This window comes from Netta rufina, assembly GCF_964035555.1.
Source record: "Netta rufina genome assembly, chromosome: 18".
In the NCBI taxonomy this organism is placed as follows: domain Eukaryota; kingdom Metazoa; phylum Chordata; class Aves; order Anseriformes; family Anatidae; genus Netta; species Netta rufina.
Genome location: NC_140142.1, coordinates 12,308,646 through 12,325,535, shown reverse-complemented (window position 1 = coordinate 12,325,535; position 16,890 = coordinate 12,308,646). Strand labels below are relative to the sequence as shown.

The following is a 16,890-nucleotide window of genomic DNA, read 5'->3' as shown; positions in this document are numbered from 1 at the left end:
CCAGCAGGTTCCCCTGCAGCCCCAGGGCCATGTACAGGGAGCCTGGTGGGGGGCAGAGCAAGGGAGGCCTTGGGCTGGGCCTCTGCTGCTGAGCTGGGCCAGGCTCCTGTGCCCAAGGGGAGCTCCTGGCAAGCGGGCAGCGCTGCAGAGAGACAGCTCTGCCCAGGAGCAGCTCCTCTGCACAGTGCGGCAGGGCTGGGGGCACTGCCTGCAGAAAGACAGTGCTTAAAGGCAGGCAGAAGTGGCAGCATGCCCAGAGCTCCCTGCCGGAGAAGGCTTTCCTGCCCTGCACCCGGTAAGTCTCTCGCTGGAGGGCAATGCAGCCACAGTTCATGGAGGAAGGAGAAGGCAGGGGTGCAGGCAAGGGTGTCCAGGGCTGTGGTGCAGAGCAGGGTCCCTGCTGTGCCCCAGGGGCTGTGTGCCAGGGCAGGGCCTCTGCCGCCTGCCAGGCTCAGCACTCAGCCTGCCTGGGGAGCTGGCCAGGGCGCCGCGGGGAGAAGCTGCGGGTGGAAGGAGCGCCCCCGGCAGGGCAGGGTCCTGCTGCTGGCAGGAGGCAGCTGCCTGGGGCAGCCTTCTCACGGATCTACAGCACAACGAGGATATATCCAAGGGGATTTTGCAAGAGCTGGGATGTGGTAGGGCATATAGACTTCAGTCTCAGCTTTCCTGAGCCTCCTGAACATTCAGTCTCTACTTTGGCTTGGTGGTAATACAAACAGAAATAGTTAATCCAAGAAGAGGCTGAGACACCATGATGCTGCCTGGGGCAGCCTGCTCACAGTTCCACATCAAATCAAGGGAATTTCAAAGGGAACTACACTCTCATCTTTCCTTTGCCTCTCCTTTCAGTTTTCTCTTTTTGGCTCAGTAGAAATAGCAAAATATAATGTTATTTCTTAGAAAACCCTGACAGTCCTAAGGCATCCTAAGGAGGTTGCAATGACCCCCATCAAGTCCCTTTCCTGCCCCTCAGCCCATAGAAAGCTCCACCACCACCCATGCAGTGTCAGCAGGGTCGGTGTGCCCTGGGCTCTAGGACGTGCCCCCAGCGAGCTGCCCCTGGGTAGAGCCCTGCTGCCAGGAGGTGTCTGCAGGGCAGAGCTGAGCACCCAGCGGGTGGATGGGGGCTGTGAGCTGCAGACAAGAGGTGTGGGGACAGAGACCCAGCTGCAGGCAGGGCCAGCTGCGGGCAGCACAGCCATGGGCAGAGAGTAAGAGGGAGCTGCTCCCAGCAGCAACATGGGAGGGGGGATTTGGGCACCTCCCTGACATCCCTGCAGTGCAGACACCTTCCCCTTAGCAATCTCCTGGTCTCCTTTCTCATCGAGCATAGATCTCCAGCCATAATGTCATTGAAATTTTATTAGCTGCTTTGTACTCACTGCAGTTTTGGGGATGAGAATTCAGGTGCAGCTCAAATACTGATAATGTTCCTGTCACTCAGGTATGTCCATGAAAAAAGCATCGATGTTTCTTCCAAACTTTTGGGCCTCTGGGAAATGTTTGTGTGGCTGGGAATGAGCTGGCTCTCTGTTCAGGACATCACATCTAATGTTTGACTCTTTACATGGGGCTTCTGCTGGGCTGCAGGCTGCCATGCAGAAGGGCACAACTCTGCCCTAGCAGCTCTGTGTTATCTAGCAGCCCCATGGAGAAGACACGTCAGTCCTGAGGCCATAGAAATGTTGCTGAACGGTTGTATATGGGCAGCTGCTGTGATCCCTGTGTGTCCCTGGGGAAAAGCAGAGTGCTGAGATCCTCCTCAGATATGATGAGATGGGTGAGGGGTTTGGAGATGCGCACTTTGAACCTGGAGTCCTCCACTCTCAGTAGCATTAAGGGTCTATTCAGAGGAACACCTAAGTGTGACCAACCTCCCGAGGTGCCTGCATGGGGCAGCTGAGACCAGGACTGATTGATACACCTTCTGTCCTCACTCTGCCCTGAGGAACAGTCCCTTTGCCTTGCAGGACCCCCAAGATTTCACTTGGTGGGCAGTACACCAAGGATTTCTACCTTAAAGAACTTCTCAGGTGTGTAGGACAAGTACAAAAAAATACGCAAAACATTATGCACCAAGCCCTGCAATTGAGTGAATTTCTGCAACAATGATGAAAAGTTCCTTTATATATCATATCTACACAAATGTTTTTATTTCCTTTTAGACTGGCCTCAAGGTCAAGAGACATCAGATGTCCAACAGCAGCTTCATCACCGAGTTCCTCCTCCTGCCATTTGCAGACACAAGGGAGCTGCAGATCCTGCACTTTGTGCTCTTCCTGGGCATCTACCTGGCTGCCCTCCTGGACAACAGCCTCATCCTCACAGCCGTAGCCTGCAACCACCGCTTCCACACCCCCATGTACTTCTTCCTCCTCAACCTTGCCCTCCTCGACCTGGGCTGCATCTCCACCACTCTGCCCAAAGCCATGGCCAATTCCCTCTGGGATACCAGGGAGATTTCCTATGCAGGGTGTGCTGCCCAGGTCTTTCTCTTTCTAGTCTTCCTCTCTGCAGACTATTCTCTTCTCACCATCATGGCCTACAACCGCTACGTTGCCATCTGCAAGCCCCTGCACTACGGGAGCCTCCTGGGCAGCAGAGCTTGTGCCCAGATGGCAGCAGCTGCCTGGGGCAGTGGGGTTCTCTATGCTCTGCTGGTCACTGCCAATACATTTTCACTGCCACTGGGCCGAAGCAATGCTGTGGACCAGTTCTTCTGAGAGATCCCACAGATCCTCAAGCTCTCCTGCTCAAATTCCTACCTCAGGAATGTTTGGGTACTTATGATTGGTGTTTCTTTAGCATCCATGTGCTTTTTTTTCATTCTTTTTTCCTATGTGCAGGTCTTCAGGGCTGTACTGAGGATGCCCTCTGAGCAGGGCCGGCAAAAATCCTTCTCCACGTGCCTCCCTCATCTGTTTGTGGTCTCTCTATTTGTCATCACTGGACTTTTTTCCTACATGAAGCCCTCCTCAGCCTCCTTTCCAGCCCGGGACCTGTACTCAGTGATGCCTACAGCACTGAACCCCCTCATCTACAGCATGAGGAACCAGGAGCTCAAGGGTGCCATTAGGAAAATGATTTCAGGAATGTTTCAGAAAAGTGATAAACTTCCCCTCTTTCTCCACAAATGACATCCTGGGTATTTGTTTCATGATTATTAGTGTTACTTTTATCTTCATTGACATTCCCATTCATTAGTTTCTTAGGAAAATGTTTTTTATATATCTACTGTCCACTGAGGAATGAAACTGCTCTGTCAGTTCTCTCTCTTTGCATCTGCTTAATAAAACAGGATCTCCCCAGCTGACTGCCTGAAGTCATGCTTCTTCTTTCAAAGCTGGTGCCAATAACATGGCTGAGGAGTGTGGTGGTTTCACACTGATGGGCAGCTGAACTCCACCACACCGCGCTTTCGCCCCCCTCCTCAAAGGAACAGCCAGAGAAAACACAGTGGAAAAGGGCTCCAGTTTTTTTTTTTTTTAAAGGACAGGCAGAACACTTACCAATTGTAGTCATGGGCAAAACAGACTCAGTGTAGGGAGATTAGGATAATTTATTGAGCTTTAATTAACAGAGTGGAGCAGTGAGGATCTAAAAACAAAATAAAAACAGCTTCCCTCCTCCCCACCCTTTTGTACTTTCTTGCCTGCCTGGAGCAGTGCAGGGGAACGGGGCCTGTGGTCACTCCATGACGCTTTGTATCTGCTGCTCCTTCACAGTCACTCAGTGCCCCTGCTCTGCATGGGCTCCTCTCCACAAGCTGCAGCTCCAGCCCCGGGCCTGCTCCTGCAGGGGCTCGCCATGGTCCACAGCCTCCTTCAGGCCATGTCCACCTGCTCCACGGGCTCCAGCATGGAGATCTGCTTTGCTGTGGGACCCATGGGCTGCAGGGGCACAGCCTGCTCCACAAGGGGCCTCTTCATGGGCTGCATGGGAAATTCTGCTCCGGCACCTGGAGCACCTCCTGTCCTTCTGCACTGACCTTGGTGTCTGCAGGGCTGTTCCTATCTACATGTGCTCACTCCTCTCTCCCAGCTGCTGTTGTGCAGTAGAATTTCTCCTTTCTTTAATATCCTGTCACAGAGACACAACCAGCATTGCTTGTCAGCAATGCTCCGCATAGCTCCCGGGGAGCTGCCCAGGGTGCTACAGGGAGAAGCTGCGGGTGGAAGGAGCCCCCCCCCGGCAGGGCAGGGTTCTGCTGCTGGCAGGAGGCTGCTGGCTGGGGCAACCTGCTCACAGCTCCACAGCACACTCAAAATGTTTCCGAGGGGACTTCAGAAGAGCAGATTCAGGTCAGGGAATTCATGCTGTAGTCTTAGCTTTCCTGAGCATCTGCTTTTTGTAGAGATGGTTTGAGTTTTCGCTTCTTTGACTCAGTGGAAGTAGAAATAGAGGCTGTTATTTCAGAGTACTGGCTTTGACACCTAAGCCTTCACAAGGATCATGATAAGTACCTTTACATCTGTAAAGACCATAGAAACTCCAGCCACGATGTGCAGTGTCTACAGGGTCTGTGTGAGCTGGGCTGTAGGACCTGCACAGAGTGACCTGCCCCTCACAGAGCCCTGCTTCCAGGAGGTGTCTGCAGGGCAGAGCTGAGCACCCAGCGGGTGGGATGGGGGCTGTGAGCTGCAGGGAGGAGGTGTGGGGTCAGAGACCCAGCTGCAGGCAGGGACAGCTGCAGGCAGCAGAGCCATGGGCAAGGGTGTGAGGGAGCTGCTCCCAGTATCTCCATGGCAGAGGCGATTTGGGCACCTCCCTGCCATCTGTGCATTGCTGATGCCTTCCACAGTACAGCCCCTTGGACTCTTCCCTTCCCCCAGCATAGACGTCTAGACATACTAGCATGGGAACTTGTTCATGAGTTGCCTTTGGAGTCAGCGATGTAGAGGATAATTCAGGTGCAGCTCAGACACAGATCCTGCATGTTCTGCCATGCAGATATGTTAATGGAGGAAAAGCATCCATGTCCCTTCCTGACGTGTAGGGTTGTGGAAATGCTGTGTGTGTGGCTGTGAATGAGCTGTCTCTGTGTTCAGGTCACCCCATGTTTAGGGCATTCCACTCTTTTCCTGCAAGGATTCTGCTGGGCTGCAGGCTGTCCTTAACTAGGGCACAGCTCTGCCATAGCAGCTCTGTGCTATCCATGGAGAAGACATGTGAGAGATAAGGGCATGGAAATGCTACTGGACATCTCAACTAGGTGAGCTGCAAGGATCTGTCTGTCTCTTGCTACGTGGGGAGAACTGAGACGATCCCCAAGAGTTGAGGAGTTTGGAGATCTGCACATTGAAATTGGATTATTTTGACCTCAGCACACTCTTCCAAGGTTTGTACAAGAAATTGAGTTTTCCTCACAGAATCTGGCGTAATATCTTGCTGTATTTTCCTCCTCAGACAGGTCCCCATGCCCAAAGGAGTCAAATGTCCAACATCAGCTCCATCACCGAGTTCCTCCTCCTGCCATTTGCAGACATACGGGAGATGCAGCTCCTGCACTTTGCGCTCTTCCTGGGCATCTACCTGGCTGCCCTCCTGGACAATGGCCTCATCCTCACTGCCGTAGCCTGCAACCACCGCCTCCACACCCCCATGTACTTCTTGCTCCTCAACCTCGCCCTCCTCGACCTGGGCTGCATCTCCACCACTGTCCCCAAAGCCATGGCCAATTCCCTCTGGGACATCAGGGTCATTTCCCATGCAGGATGTGTTGCACAGGTATTTCTATTTCTATTCTTCCTCTCAGCAGAGTATTCTGTTTTAACCATCATGGCCTACGACCGCTACATTGCCATCTGCAAGCCCCTGCACTACGGGAGCCTCCTGGGCAGCAGAGCTTGTGCCCAGATGGCAGCAGCTGCCTGGGGCAGTGGGGTCTTCTATTCTCTGCTGGTCACTGCCAATTCATTTTCACTGCCCCTCTGTGGAGGAAATACCCTGGACCAATTCTTCTGTGAAGTTCCCCAGATCCTCAAGTTCTCCTGCACAAACTCCTACCTCAGGGAAGTTTGGGTTGGTGTTTGTTTAGCATTTGGCTGTTTTGTTTTCATTGTTCTTTCCTATGTGCGTATCTTCAGGGCCGTGCTGAGGATGCCTTCTGAGCAGGGACGGCACAAAGCCTTTTCCACATGCCTCCCTCACCTGTTTGTGGTCTCCCTGTTTCTCAGCACTGGCATGTTTGCCTACCTGAAGCCTCCCTCCATCTCCTCCCCATCCTTGGACTTGGTGGTGGCAGTTCTGTACTCAGTGGTACCCCCAACATTGAACCCCCTCATCTACAGCATGAGAAACAATGAGCTCAGGAGTGCTATTAGGAATCTGATTACATGGATTTTTTTTAAGATTCATAATTTTTTCCTCTTTCTCCACAAATGACTTCCTTTTTTTTTTTCCCTTGCAGGCCTGATAATTACTTTCATTCTCATTATGTTATAATAATCTTCAGTGTCATTTCCATTTATTACACTCCTAGAAAGGTATTTTATTCATCCTGCATCTCCTGAGTATTAAACTGCTCTGTTTACTCTGCACATCCTTTGCTTCCCTGCGCGTCAGCACTGTACAGCAGCACTGAGTCTCTCTTAGCATCTCCTTAATTAAACAGCATCTCTCCAATGCACTGCCTGAAATCCTGACTCTTCTTTCAAAGCTGGTACCAGCAATAGGTATGAGCAGTGTGGTGGATTCTCACTGATGGGCAGCTAATATACCACTCTTTCACTCTGGCTTCTGAAAATGACAGAGAAAATAGAGTCAAAGAGGTCTCCAGTGTTGATTCAAGGAACAGGCAGATCACTCATCAATTGCTGTTACGGGCTTAACACACTTTGTAGAGAGATTACGATGATTTGTCGAGCATTGCTAACAGGCTGGATCCATGAGAAACTAAAAGCAAGGTAAAAACACCTTCCCCCTATCTACCTCTTCCACCGCCTCCTAATGAGCAGTGCAGGGAAACAGGGAATGGGGGCTGCAGCCAGGCCATGATGCTTTCTCATGATGCTCCTTCACGGTCACTCTCTGTCCCACCTTCAGCGTGGGGTCCTGCCCCTGCTCCTGTGTGAGCCTCTCTCTGCAGGCTGCAGCTCTGGCCTGGTGCCTGCTGCTGTGGGGGCTCTCCATTTGCCGCAGCCCCATAGAATCATTAAGGTTGGAAAAGCAGGCGCTGATGTGCTGAAGGCAGAGCAAGGGGTGACAACAGCCAAACCCCTGATGGTATAAAAGCAGTCCCTAGGGAGTGCAGCAACCCAGGACAGACTTTGGCAGTTAGTGCAGGCAGTTTGCGTGGGGCAGTTCAGGCAGGGCAGGGAGGAGCGTGGGAAGGATCCTCTCCTCCCTTTCCCATCTCCGTTTCTCTTCCTTTCCTCTCCTTGGGGATCTCTGCCTTTTAAACTTATAATTCACCATGGTGGGCACCCATCACAGTGGCTGGGCCGGGGCAGCAACACAAAATGAGGGGACACGGCCTCTCTGGGATCATGTGGGCACCCAGGTGGATCCCCTGAGGGGTGAAGTGGCAGTCCAGACTGGAGACTGCAGGGAGCTCCAGAATCTGGAGGCCCCTGGATCCTGAGGGAAGAGAGGGCTGTCATGGGTACAGATGTGCCCTGCTCATGGAACTGCTTGAGCAGATGGCTGGGCTGCAGTGAGAAAGCAGCAGCCTGAGGGGCTCCTTGGAGTGTCTGAGGGAGACGACTAGGAGGTGTCAACCTGCCCCTTCTGAAGCCCAGCAGCCCCCTCCGAAGTCCCTGCAAGGGATAGTAGTTGATCCAGCTGCTCACCTGCAGGACAGAGGGCTCAATCACTCACAAGAGGAAAGGGGCTGGACCCTCATCTCAGCTCGAAGCAGAAGGAGGCGTCTGCCCCCAACACCCATGGTGCCACCAACTCCCACAGTGTCCTTGGGTGATAGATTTGAGGCTCTTGGGCAAGAGAAAGGAAAAGGATGATGGTCTGCACAATAGTTGGCTAATAGATGGCTACGCCATCGGCCCCTCTGCTGCTAGAGCCATCGAAGGCTTTTGCTGTTACACCCCCCAGGTGACCTGAACATGCCTTTTGACCCAGGCCTGTTGGCCTTGAAAAGGAGATGGACATGGGGTGGGAGCCTGTGGGATGAGGCATGAGAAAGTGCTGGATATGACAGAGCACAGTGTGAGAAGGGAGAGAATACAGGCAGGGCTGTGAGGGACAGCAGCATCTCCTATGCCCTTGTTGGGCAGAGATGTGAGCAATGGCCAAACGGCTATTCCAGACTTTCCCAGCTTCCCCCCAATTCTCCCACTTCCCTATCCCCTGGCCACCTGCCTGCACTCATCCCAATCCAACCCAGCAGCCCAGGCTGGGGTGGCCAAGACAGGGTTAGGGTTAGGGTTAGGGTTAGGGTTAGGGTTAGGGTTAGGGTTAGGATTAGGGTTAGGGTTAGGGTTAGGGTTAGGGTTACGGTTACGGTTACGGTTACGGTTACGGTTACGGTTACGGTTACGGTTACGGTTAGGGTTACGATTAGGGTTAGGGTTAGGGTCTTTAGGGTTCGGTTTAGGGTTAGGGTTAGGGTCATTAGGGTTAGGGTTAGGGTTAGGGTTAGGGCATTGCATTTTTTATTTTTTTTTTTTATTTTTTTTATTTGATGTTCATTCCATGATTTATGTTTTCCTTCGATGTCTTTTTCTTGTGTTTTCTCTAGCCGTGCTTTGCTTTTCCAGGCCGTGCTTGTCATTGCTGTTCCATATGCCGCTAGGTCTTTTCCCTAGCAGGGCTTTGCTTTGTCTTGCTCAGCTTTCATCTGCATTGCTCTGCTCTCCTGTGCTGTGCTAGGGTTCCTTTGGAGACTGTCTCACTGATTTTGCTGCTGAGTCGATTGGTAAATTTATGAATGCATAAACAGTGAGAAACGGAACTTGGCATCCCAGGAGCTCAGCGACTGTCCCCTCGGAACTGGAGGCTGGGTGCAGCAGGCCTGGCCACCCGACATGGTCCATTCTTTGTCCCCAGCCATGTGGCGAGCCGCCAGGGGACCCCTAACTGCTACGCGTGTGGTGATAGTGTTAAGTGAGGATTTCAACGAGAATAAGTAACTACGTGATTCCCACAACTACGGTGGAAGAAATCCAAAACAAAAACAAAAACAAAATATATATATATATATAAAACCAACTAAAGCAAGACATGGTTCTTACCGGGTGTCACAGTGGACTAGGAGCTGTGAAGAAGGCTGAGGAGTGGGCGATCAGGGTACAGCCACTGTCCAAGTCTGGCTGCCACCTGTACACAAAATGGAGCCCTCCGGTCTCCCCCCCACAGACACTTGGAACCTAAAGGAGGGCTGGCCACCAGCTCGTTACGTTCGCTTTGCTTCTCTTTGTTTTGTCCTAGCACTGCTTTGCTTTGCTCTTGCTGGCACAGTTTTGCTTTTCCATACCTCCTTTCCTCTGCTGTTCTTGCCCCGGCTTTGCTTTGCCTCAGATTCTTTTGCTGTTTCTATCCTGGCAATGCTTTGCTTTTCCTTGTGCTACATTCCCTTGCTCTGCTTTGACTTGCTCAGCTTTCCCTTCCCTGGCCATGCTTTCCTTGGTTTAGCTTTGGTTTACAGACCTGGCACCGCTTTGCTTTTCCTACCCGTGCTGTGCTTTGCCTTGCCTCAAACTGCTTTGCTTTCCTTTGTTTGCTTTGTCTTCCCTGGTTATGCTTTGCTTTTCCTGGTGCTACTTTCCTTTGCTCAGCTTTGCCTTCCCTGGCCGTGCTTTGTTTTGCTTTACGGGGCCATGCTTTCCCTTTTTTACCTTTGCCTTGCTCTCTTTTGCCTCACCTGCTCCTGCTCTCATTTCCATTTTCCAGCCATGCTTACCTTTGTTTTGCTTTACTTTGTACTCCTGGCACTGCTTTGCTTTTCCTTTTGCTACTTTCTTTTGTTCTGCTTTGCCTTACCTGGCCATGCTGTGCTTTGCTTTGCTTTGCTTTGCTTTGCTTTGCTTTGCTTTGCTTTGCTTTGTATTCCTGGCATTGCTTTGCTTTTCCTTCTCTGCTCTGCTTAGCTTCTCTTAACCCTGCTCTGATTTGCCTTACCTCAAACTTTTTCGTTTTGTTGTGCTTCTTAGAGCTGTTTTTTTTGTTTTGTTTTTTTTTGTTTGTTTGTTTGTTTTTGTTTTATTTTTGTTGTTGTTTTTGTTGTTGTTTTGTTTGTTTGTTCATTTTTTATTTTTTTATTTATTTTCACTTCTTTCTCTTTCCTGGCACTGCTTTGTTTTTCCTGGTGCTACTTTCCTTTGCTTAGCTTTGCCTTCCCTGGCCGTGCTTTGTTTTGCTTTATAGGGCCATGCTTGCCTTTGTTTAGCTTTGCTCTGCTCTGCTTTGCCTTGCTATGTTTTGCCTTTTCTGGACATGCTTTGCATCTATTTTTTTTATTATTATTATTATTTATTGATTTATTTTTCTTTAAATGCTCATTACATTCTTTTGTTTTCCTTTTGGACCTATCTGATGTGTTTTTACAGGCCGTGCTTTCCTTTTCCAGGCCCTGGTTGTCACTGCTTTTCCCTATGCCTAGCAGGGCTTTTCCTTAGCAGGGTTTTCCTCTGTCTTGCTCAGCTTTTATCCGCAATGCTCTGCTCTCCTGTGCTGTGCTAGGTTTCTTTGAGACTGTCCCACTGGTTTTACTGAGCTAGCTGCAAGCTCCTTACGTTTGCTTTGCTTCTCTCTGTTTTGCCTTGCTCTGCTTTGCTTTGCTCTTGCTGGCACAGTTTTGCTTTCCCATACCTCCTTTCCTCTGCTGTTCTTGCCCCGGCTTTGCCTCAGACTGCTTTGCTTTTGCTTTCCTGAAAATGCTTTGCTTTTCCTTGTGCTACGTTCCCTTGCTCTGCTTTGACTTGCTCAGCTTTCCCTTCCCTGGCCATGCTTTCCTTGGTTTAGCTTTGCTTTATAGACCTGGCACTGCTCTGCCTTTCCTACCCGTGCTGTGCTTTGCCTTGCCTCAAAGTGCTTTGCTTTCATTTGCTTGCTTTGCATTTCCTGGTTATGCTTTGCTTTTCCTTTTGCTACTTTCCTTAGCTCTGCTTTGCCTTCCCTGGCCTTGCTTTCGTTTGCTTTATCAGGCCATTTTTTCCTTTGTTTAGCTTGGCTTTGCTCTGCTTTGCTTTGCTTTGCCTTTCATCTTTTATTCTTTTTTTTTTTTTTTACTTTTTTTTTTTCATGTTCCTTGCATGATTTGTTTTCCTTTTGGACCTATCTGATGTGTTTTTACAGGCCGTGCTTTGCTTTTCCAGGCCCTGGTTGTCACTGCTTTTCCCTATGCCTAGCAGGGCTTTTCCTTGTCTCGCTCAGCTTTCATCCACATTGCCCTCCTCTCCTGTGCCGTGCTAGGCTTCCTTTGGAGACCGTCTCACTGATTTTGCTGCTGAGTCGATTGGTATATTTATGAACGCATAAACCGTCAGACACAGAACTTGGCCTCCCCGCAGCCCAGCCACTGTCCCCTCGGAACCGGCGCGTGGGGGCAGCAGGCCTGGCCGCCCAACATGGTCCGTTCTGTGTCCCCAGCCATGCGGCGAGCTGGCTTGGGTGGGCCGCACTGCTAGTTGTGTGTGTGAGGTTCTCAAAGACAGTAAGGAACTACATGATTCCCACAACTACGGTGGAAGAAATCCACAACAACAACAACAACAGCAAAATAGGTAGAGATATATAAAACGTCACGGTGGACTAGGAGCTGTGAAGAAGGCTGAGGAGTGGGCGATCAGGGTACAGCCACTGTCCAAGTCTGGCTGCCACCTGTACACAAAATGGAGCCCTCCAGTCTCCCCCCCACAGACACTTGGAACCCAAAGGAGGGCTGGCTGCCGGCTCGCTACGTTCACTCTGCTTCTCTTTGTTTTGTCCTAGCACTGCTTTGCTTTGCTCTTGCTGGCACAGTTTTGCTTTTCCATACCTCCTTTCCTCTGCTGCTCTTGCCTCAGATTGCTTTGCTTTTTCTCTCCTGGAAATGCTGTGTTTTTCCTTGTGCTACTTTGCTTTGCTTTGCTTTGCTTTGTTTTGCTTTTTCTTTCCTGAGCCTGCTACGTTTTTACTTGTGCGGTCAGGCTTTATTTTTTATTTCTTTGCTTCGTATTCCTGTCGGTGCTTTGCTTTACCTTCTCTGCTCTTCTGGACCTTTCTTAGCCTCGCTGTGCTTTGCTTTGCCTCAAAGTGCTTTCTTTCCTTGGCTTTCCCTTTCGTGGCACCGCTTTGCTTTTCCCTGTGCTCCTTTCCTTAGCTTTGCTGTCTTTATGAATGCATAAAGAAGTTCATGAAACTTGTTTGTGAACACACAGAAAAGTTAGCCGGCCCGCAGCCCGGCAGCCGTCCCCTCAGAGCTGGCGGGCAGGGACAGGGATCTGGCTACCGGGCCAGGTCTATTTTGTTGCCCACTGTTGTCCGGAGAGCCAGCAGGTGGGCTCCGTTGCTATTCGTCTGGGGAGGGGTGTGGGTTGAGAACAACAATAAATAACTACTCGATTCCTAAAACTAAAGGGGGAAACAGACGGAGAAGACTATTATTATTCCTACTACTACTATTTTTATTACGTTTTAATGATATTTATTTCTATTACTATTTAATACTTTTATTTCTAATAACTTTTTAGTAGTATATAATAATAATAATAATAATAATAATTTATATAATGATAAGCGGCTAAAGCAAAGCAGCCAGGCAGCCAGCCAAACTGAGTGGCACAGGTGGGGAGCCGTTCACGGCCGAGCAGGAGCCTCTGATGTCAGAGCGAGAGCGAGAGGCGGCCCGAGGCAACCGGGGGCCGCTGCCACACCCTGGCCTTCTCAAACGCCCAGCTCCCCGTAAGCCAGCAACGGGCCCCTTTTCCTCTGGGCTGGGTGGGGGGTGCGATTTCGACTGACGCTAAGTTAACTCCGCATTTTGTTTTGGCAGCACCGTTTTGCTTTGCTTTGCTTTCCCTGGCCCTGCGTTGCTTCGCTTCGCTTTGTATTCAAGGCACTGCTTCGCTTTTCCTGGCCCTGTTTTACTTTGGATTTTCTCTTCTTGACCGTGCTTTGCTTTTCCTGGCCTCGCTTTGTTTCGTTTTGCTTGACTTTGTATTCGTGACACCGCTTTTCTTTCCCTGGACCTCCTTTGCTTTGGTTTTTCTCGCCCTTCTTTGCTTTGCTTTTGCTGGTCCTGCCTCGCTTTGTTTTGCTTGACGTTGTATTCAAGACACCACTTTTCTTTTCCTGGACCTCTTTTGCTTTGGTTTTTCTCGCCTTTCTTTGTTTTGCTTTTGCTGGCCCTGCCTTGCTTTGCTTTGCTTTACTTTGTATTCATGACACCACTTTTCTTTTCCTGGACCTCTTCTGCTTTGGTTTTTCTTGCCCTGCTTGGTTTTGCTTTTCCCGGCCCTTCTTGGCTTTGCTTTTCCTTTTGCCTCTTTCTTTTCCCTAGCAGGGCTTTGCTTTGTCTCGCTCTGCTTTGCGTTGCATTGCTCAGCTCTGCTTTGCCGTGCTAGGTAGGCTTCTTTTGCAGACCGTCACACCGATTTGGGCGATGAGTCGATCGGTGTATTTATGAACGCATAAACCCTCAGGCGCACACCGTGGCCTCCCCGCAGCCCGACAACTGTCCCCCGGGAGCTGGAGGGTGGCGACAGCAAGCCTGGCCACCCACCCAGCATGGTCTATTCCTCATCCCCCGCTGTCCGGCGAGCCGCCAGGTGGGTCCCACTGCTGCTGTTTGTCTGGGGACGGGCTTGGGTGAGGTTTTTTAGGACGATAAGCGACATTACACGATTCCCAATGATTTGGGTTCATTTTGCTTTGCTTTCCTTTTCCTCGCTTTACTTTTCGTTGCTCTTCCCCGCTTTGCTTTTCCTGCACTTGCTTCGACATGCTTTCCTTAGAGCTGCATCTTTCTTGGGGGGTTTTGGTTTGTATTGCCGGCACCGATTTCCTTTTCTTTGCTCTGCTTTGCCGTTCCTACTCCGCTTTGCTTTTTTGCTCTTTTGATGCGTTTACACACACAGGAACGCTGGGTCACCTACTTCGGCCTCCCCACAGCCCGCCAACCGTCCCTTCGCAGCTGGCAAGTGGGGGTGCGGGGGTCGGCCACCCAGCCAAGTCTATTCCAGGACCCCTGCTGACTGGGGAGCCGCCACCTGAGCTCAACTGCCGTTTGCCTGAGGAGGCGGGGGGGGGGGGGGGGGATGAGGGGGAGCTGAGGACTAGGGCGGTGGGGGAGGTTTTGAAAGACGGTAAGGAATGACACGATTCCTGAAGCTACAGCGGAAAACAGGCAGCAGAACTAACTAATAATAAACATAAAGATAAGAGTAGCTATTTTCCAAAGCGGCTAAAGCAAAGCGGCCAGGAAGTCAGCCGCACTGAGCGGCACAGGTGGCGAGCCTCTGGCGGCCGAGCAAGAGCCTCTGACGTCAGAGCGAGCGGCGGCCCGAAGCAACCGGGGTCCGGGGCCGCCTTCCCGACCTCGCCTTCCCGACCGGCGCCGGCGCCCCGCCCCGCCCCGTCCACTGCAAAGGCTGCAAAGGGCGGAGGAGAGGGAGGGAGAAGTGGGGAGGGGGCGGAAGCGGCCATTGAAGTGCGTAGACGGCCGCTGTCAGATGCAGGCCGCCACGTCTACCCGTCCCTCCCACCCTCCGGGCCCCGTGGAGCCACCAGGTCTACTTCTCCCTCCTCCTCCTGCCCGCTCTCTCCCCCTGCCCCCTCCCGCCTCGTGGAGCCACCAGGTCTACTTCTCCCTCTTCCCCGCTCTCTCCCCCCGCCCCCTCCCGCCTCGTGGAGCCGTCAGGTCTACCCCGCCGTCACGGCCATTGCTCTAGCCATCACGGCCACTGCTCGAGAGCGGCCCGGCTGCCTCGTCTACACGGCCACACGCACGCGTGCACAGACGCGCGCGTGCCCGCACGCTTCCCTCCGGCGGCCCGCCAGGTCTATCCACACGCCTCTCGCGTGCAGGGGAACGGGTGGGAGGCGCCATTCATTCGAATCGTTCACGCTTTTAAAAAGAAAAAGGGGAAAAAAAAAAAAAAAAAAAAAAACACCACCAGCAGCAGCAGCAGCAGCAACAAGAAAGCACGGGTCCCGCTTGTCGGCGGGGAGACGAGAGGTCGTACAAAGCGTGCGGAGAAAGCGTTCGCTCTCAGACTCCGGCCGCCACGTCTACCCGCCGCCAGAGCCACGGAGCCCGCGGGAGACCGGCCGCCAGTTCCTCCCCTTTGCTTTGCTTTTGCCGGCCCTGCTTCGCTTTGCTTTTCGTGGAAGCGCTGAGTTTTGCTTGGCGTCGCGTTCGTGGCACTCGTTTGCTTTTCCTTCGTCTGCTCCGCCTCGCTCCGCTTTGCCGTTCCTCCTCCGCTTCGCTTTGCTTTTCCCGGCGCCGCTTGGCCTGGCTTTGGCTGGCAGCGCTCCGCCTTTCCGTTGCGCGCCTTCGCTTCGCCTCGTTTCGCACGGATCGCTGAGTGCGGTGACACACGCCCAGCCACGCAGAGTCGCACGGGTGGCTCGCAGGCGAGCCAGAGCCCCTGACGGCAGAGCGAGCGGCAGCCCGATGCGGCCAGGGGCCGCGCGCGGCCGCGCTCTCGGCTTCTCGAGCGGCGCCGGCTCTTCTCCCCCCCTCTCCCCCGCCCGTCGCGCCGCAGCCCCGCCGAGCCGTCGGGCGGGGGGGCGGCGGGAGGGGCAATCCTCCTAGCTCGTCGCCGGCCGCTCCGCTCCGCTCCGCTCGGCGGGAAGCCGGCGCCACACGTAGGCGAGAGGGGTACGCATTATTCCGGGCACGGAGCTTCAAGCCGGCTGGTCGTCAGGCTCCCGCCGAGCCCGCGTCCCGGCCGGCGGGCAGCTAGATCGCGCGGGAGGGAGCAGAGCGACGAGCTCGCGCTCGCCTCCAGCGTTTTTCTCCCCGGGCGGGCCCCGTCCGGGGCCCCCGCAAAGGCGGGCAGGCGGGAGCTGCCTCGCCTCCTGCGACGGTCGGCTCCGCGGCCGGGGCGGATCGGGCTCGGAGTCGGCTTCGGGGTTGCGCTTCGGCTCGGGCTCGCGGGCTCGCGAGGGCAGAGGCTGTCCGCCGCCCGCAGCTCCGTCCATCTACACGGCGCTTCCCCGCCTCGCGGCGATCTTGAGCTCTGCCCTGCTTCTCGGCCGGCTACTGGGGAAGAGCGGCGTGGCAACGGGGAGAAGGGGGGAAGGGAGGGAACGAGAAGAGGTGTATTTGTGAATGAATGAATGAATGAATGAATGAATGAATGAATGAATGAATGAATGAATGAATGAATGAATGAGTGCATGAATGAGTGAGTGCATGAATGAGTGAATGAGTGAGTGAATGAGTGAGTGAATGAATGAGTGAGTGAATGAGTGCGTGAATGAATCAAGGAATCGATGGATCGATCGTTCAGCCAACGAATCGATGAAGAAAGGAATGAGAAAGCAGAACGGAACCAAAAAGAAGGGTGGGGGAAGAAAGCGAAGGGCTCCAGAAAAGCGCGTAGGCAGCCGCCGTTAGCTGACGGCCGCCAGCTCTACGGTCCTCGTCGTGGTGAAGTGGACAGGTGAATCCCCTCCCCTCTTCCTCCCCCTCCCCCCCCCAGCCCCGATCCGCCAGGTGTAGCGTGGCGTCAAGGCGAGGAGCCGAAGCGGCACAGCCCGTTGGCGAGCAGGCGAGCCCGTGTGCCGGCTGTAGGCGGCACAGAGGCGCGAGCCTCCCTTGGACTGCCGTGTAGAGCGTAGCCGGGGAGGCGGAGGCGCGCTTCGCTCCGACGGGCCGCCAAGTCTACCCATCCTTCGTCCTCACCACAGGCCGCAGGGGACTTCTGCTCCGGCGCCTGGAGCACCTCTCCCCCTCCCTCTACACTGACCTTGGTGCAAGGCTGTTCTCTCGCTCCCTTGAGTCTCCCG

At 53.1% G+C, this 16,890-nt stretch overlaps 1 protein-coding gene and 1 pseudogene across 2 annotated transcripts; both read left to right on the top strand.

The window, feature by feature from the left end:
* Positions 1-2,192: 2,192 nt before the first annotated feature.
* LOC311216501 (olfactory receptor 14A16-like) lies at positions 2,193-3,137 on the top strand (annotated as a pseudogene). Its single transcript has one exon. The product of its transcript is annotated as an olfactory receptor 14A16-like (transcript).
* Positions 3,138-5,155: 2,018 nt separating this feature from the next.
* LOC311216499 (olfactory receptor 14A16-like) lies at positions 5,156-14,148 on the top strand (the record flags this gene model as incomplete). The annotated part of the gene is made up of 5 exons (XM_084298025.1): positions 5,156-5,168; positions 5,576-6,313; positions 9,004-9,082; positions 13,602-13,703; positions 14,013-14,148. The coding sequence occupies 5 exons, from the start codon at positions 5,156-5,158 to the stop codon at positions 14,146-14,148; spliced, it is 1,068 nt and encodes a 355-aa protein (XP_084154151.1).
* Between the last annotated feature and the right edge of the window lie 2,742 nt (positions 14,149-16,890).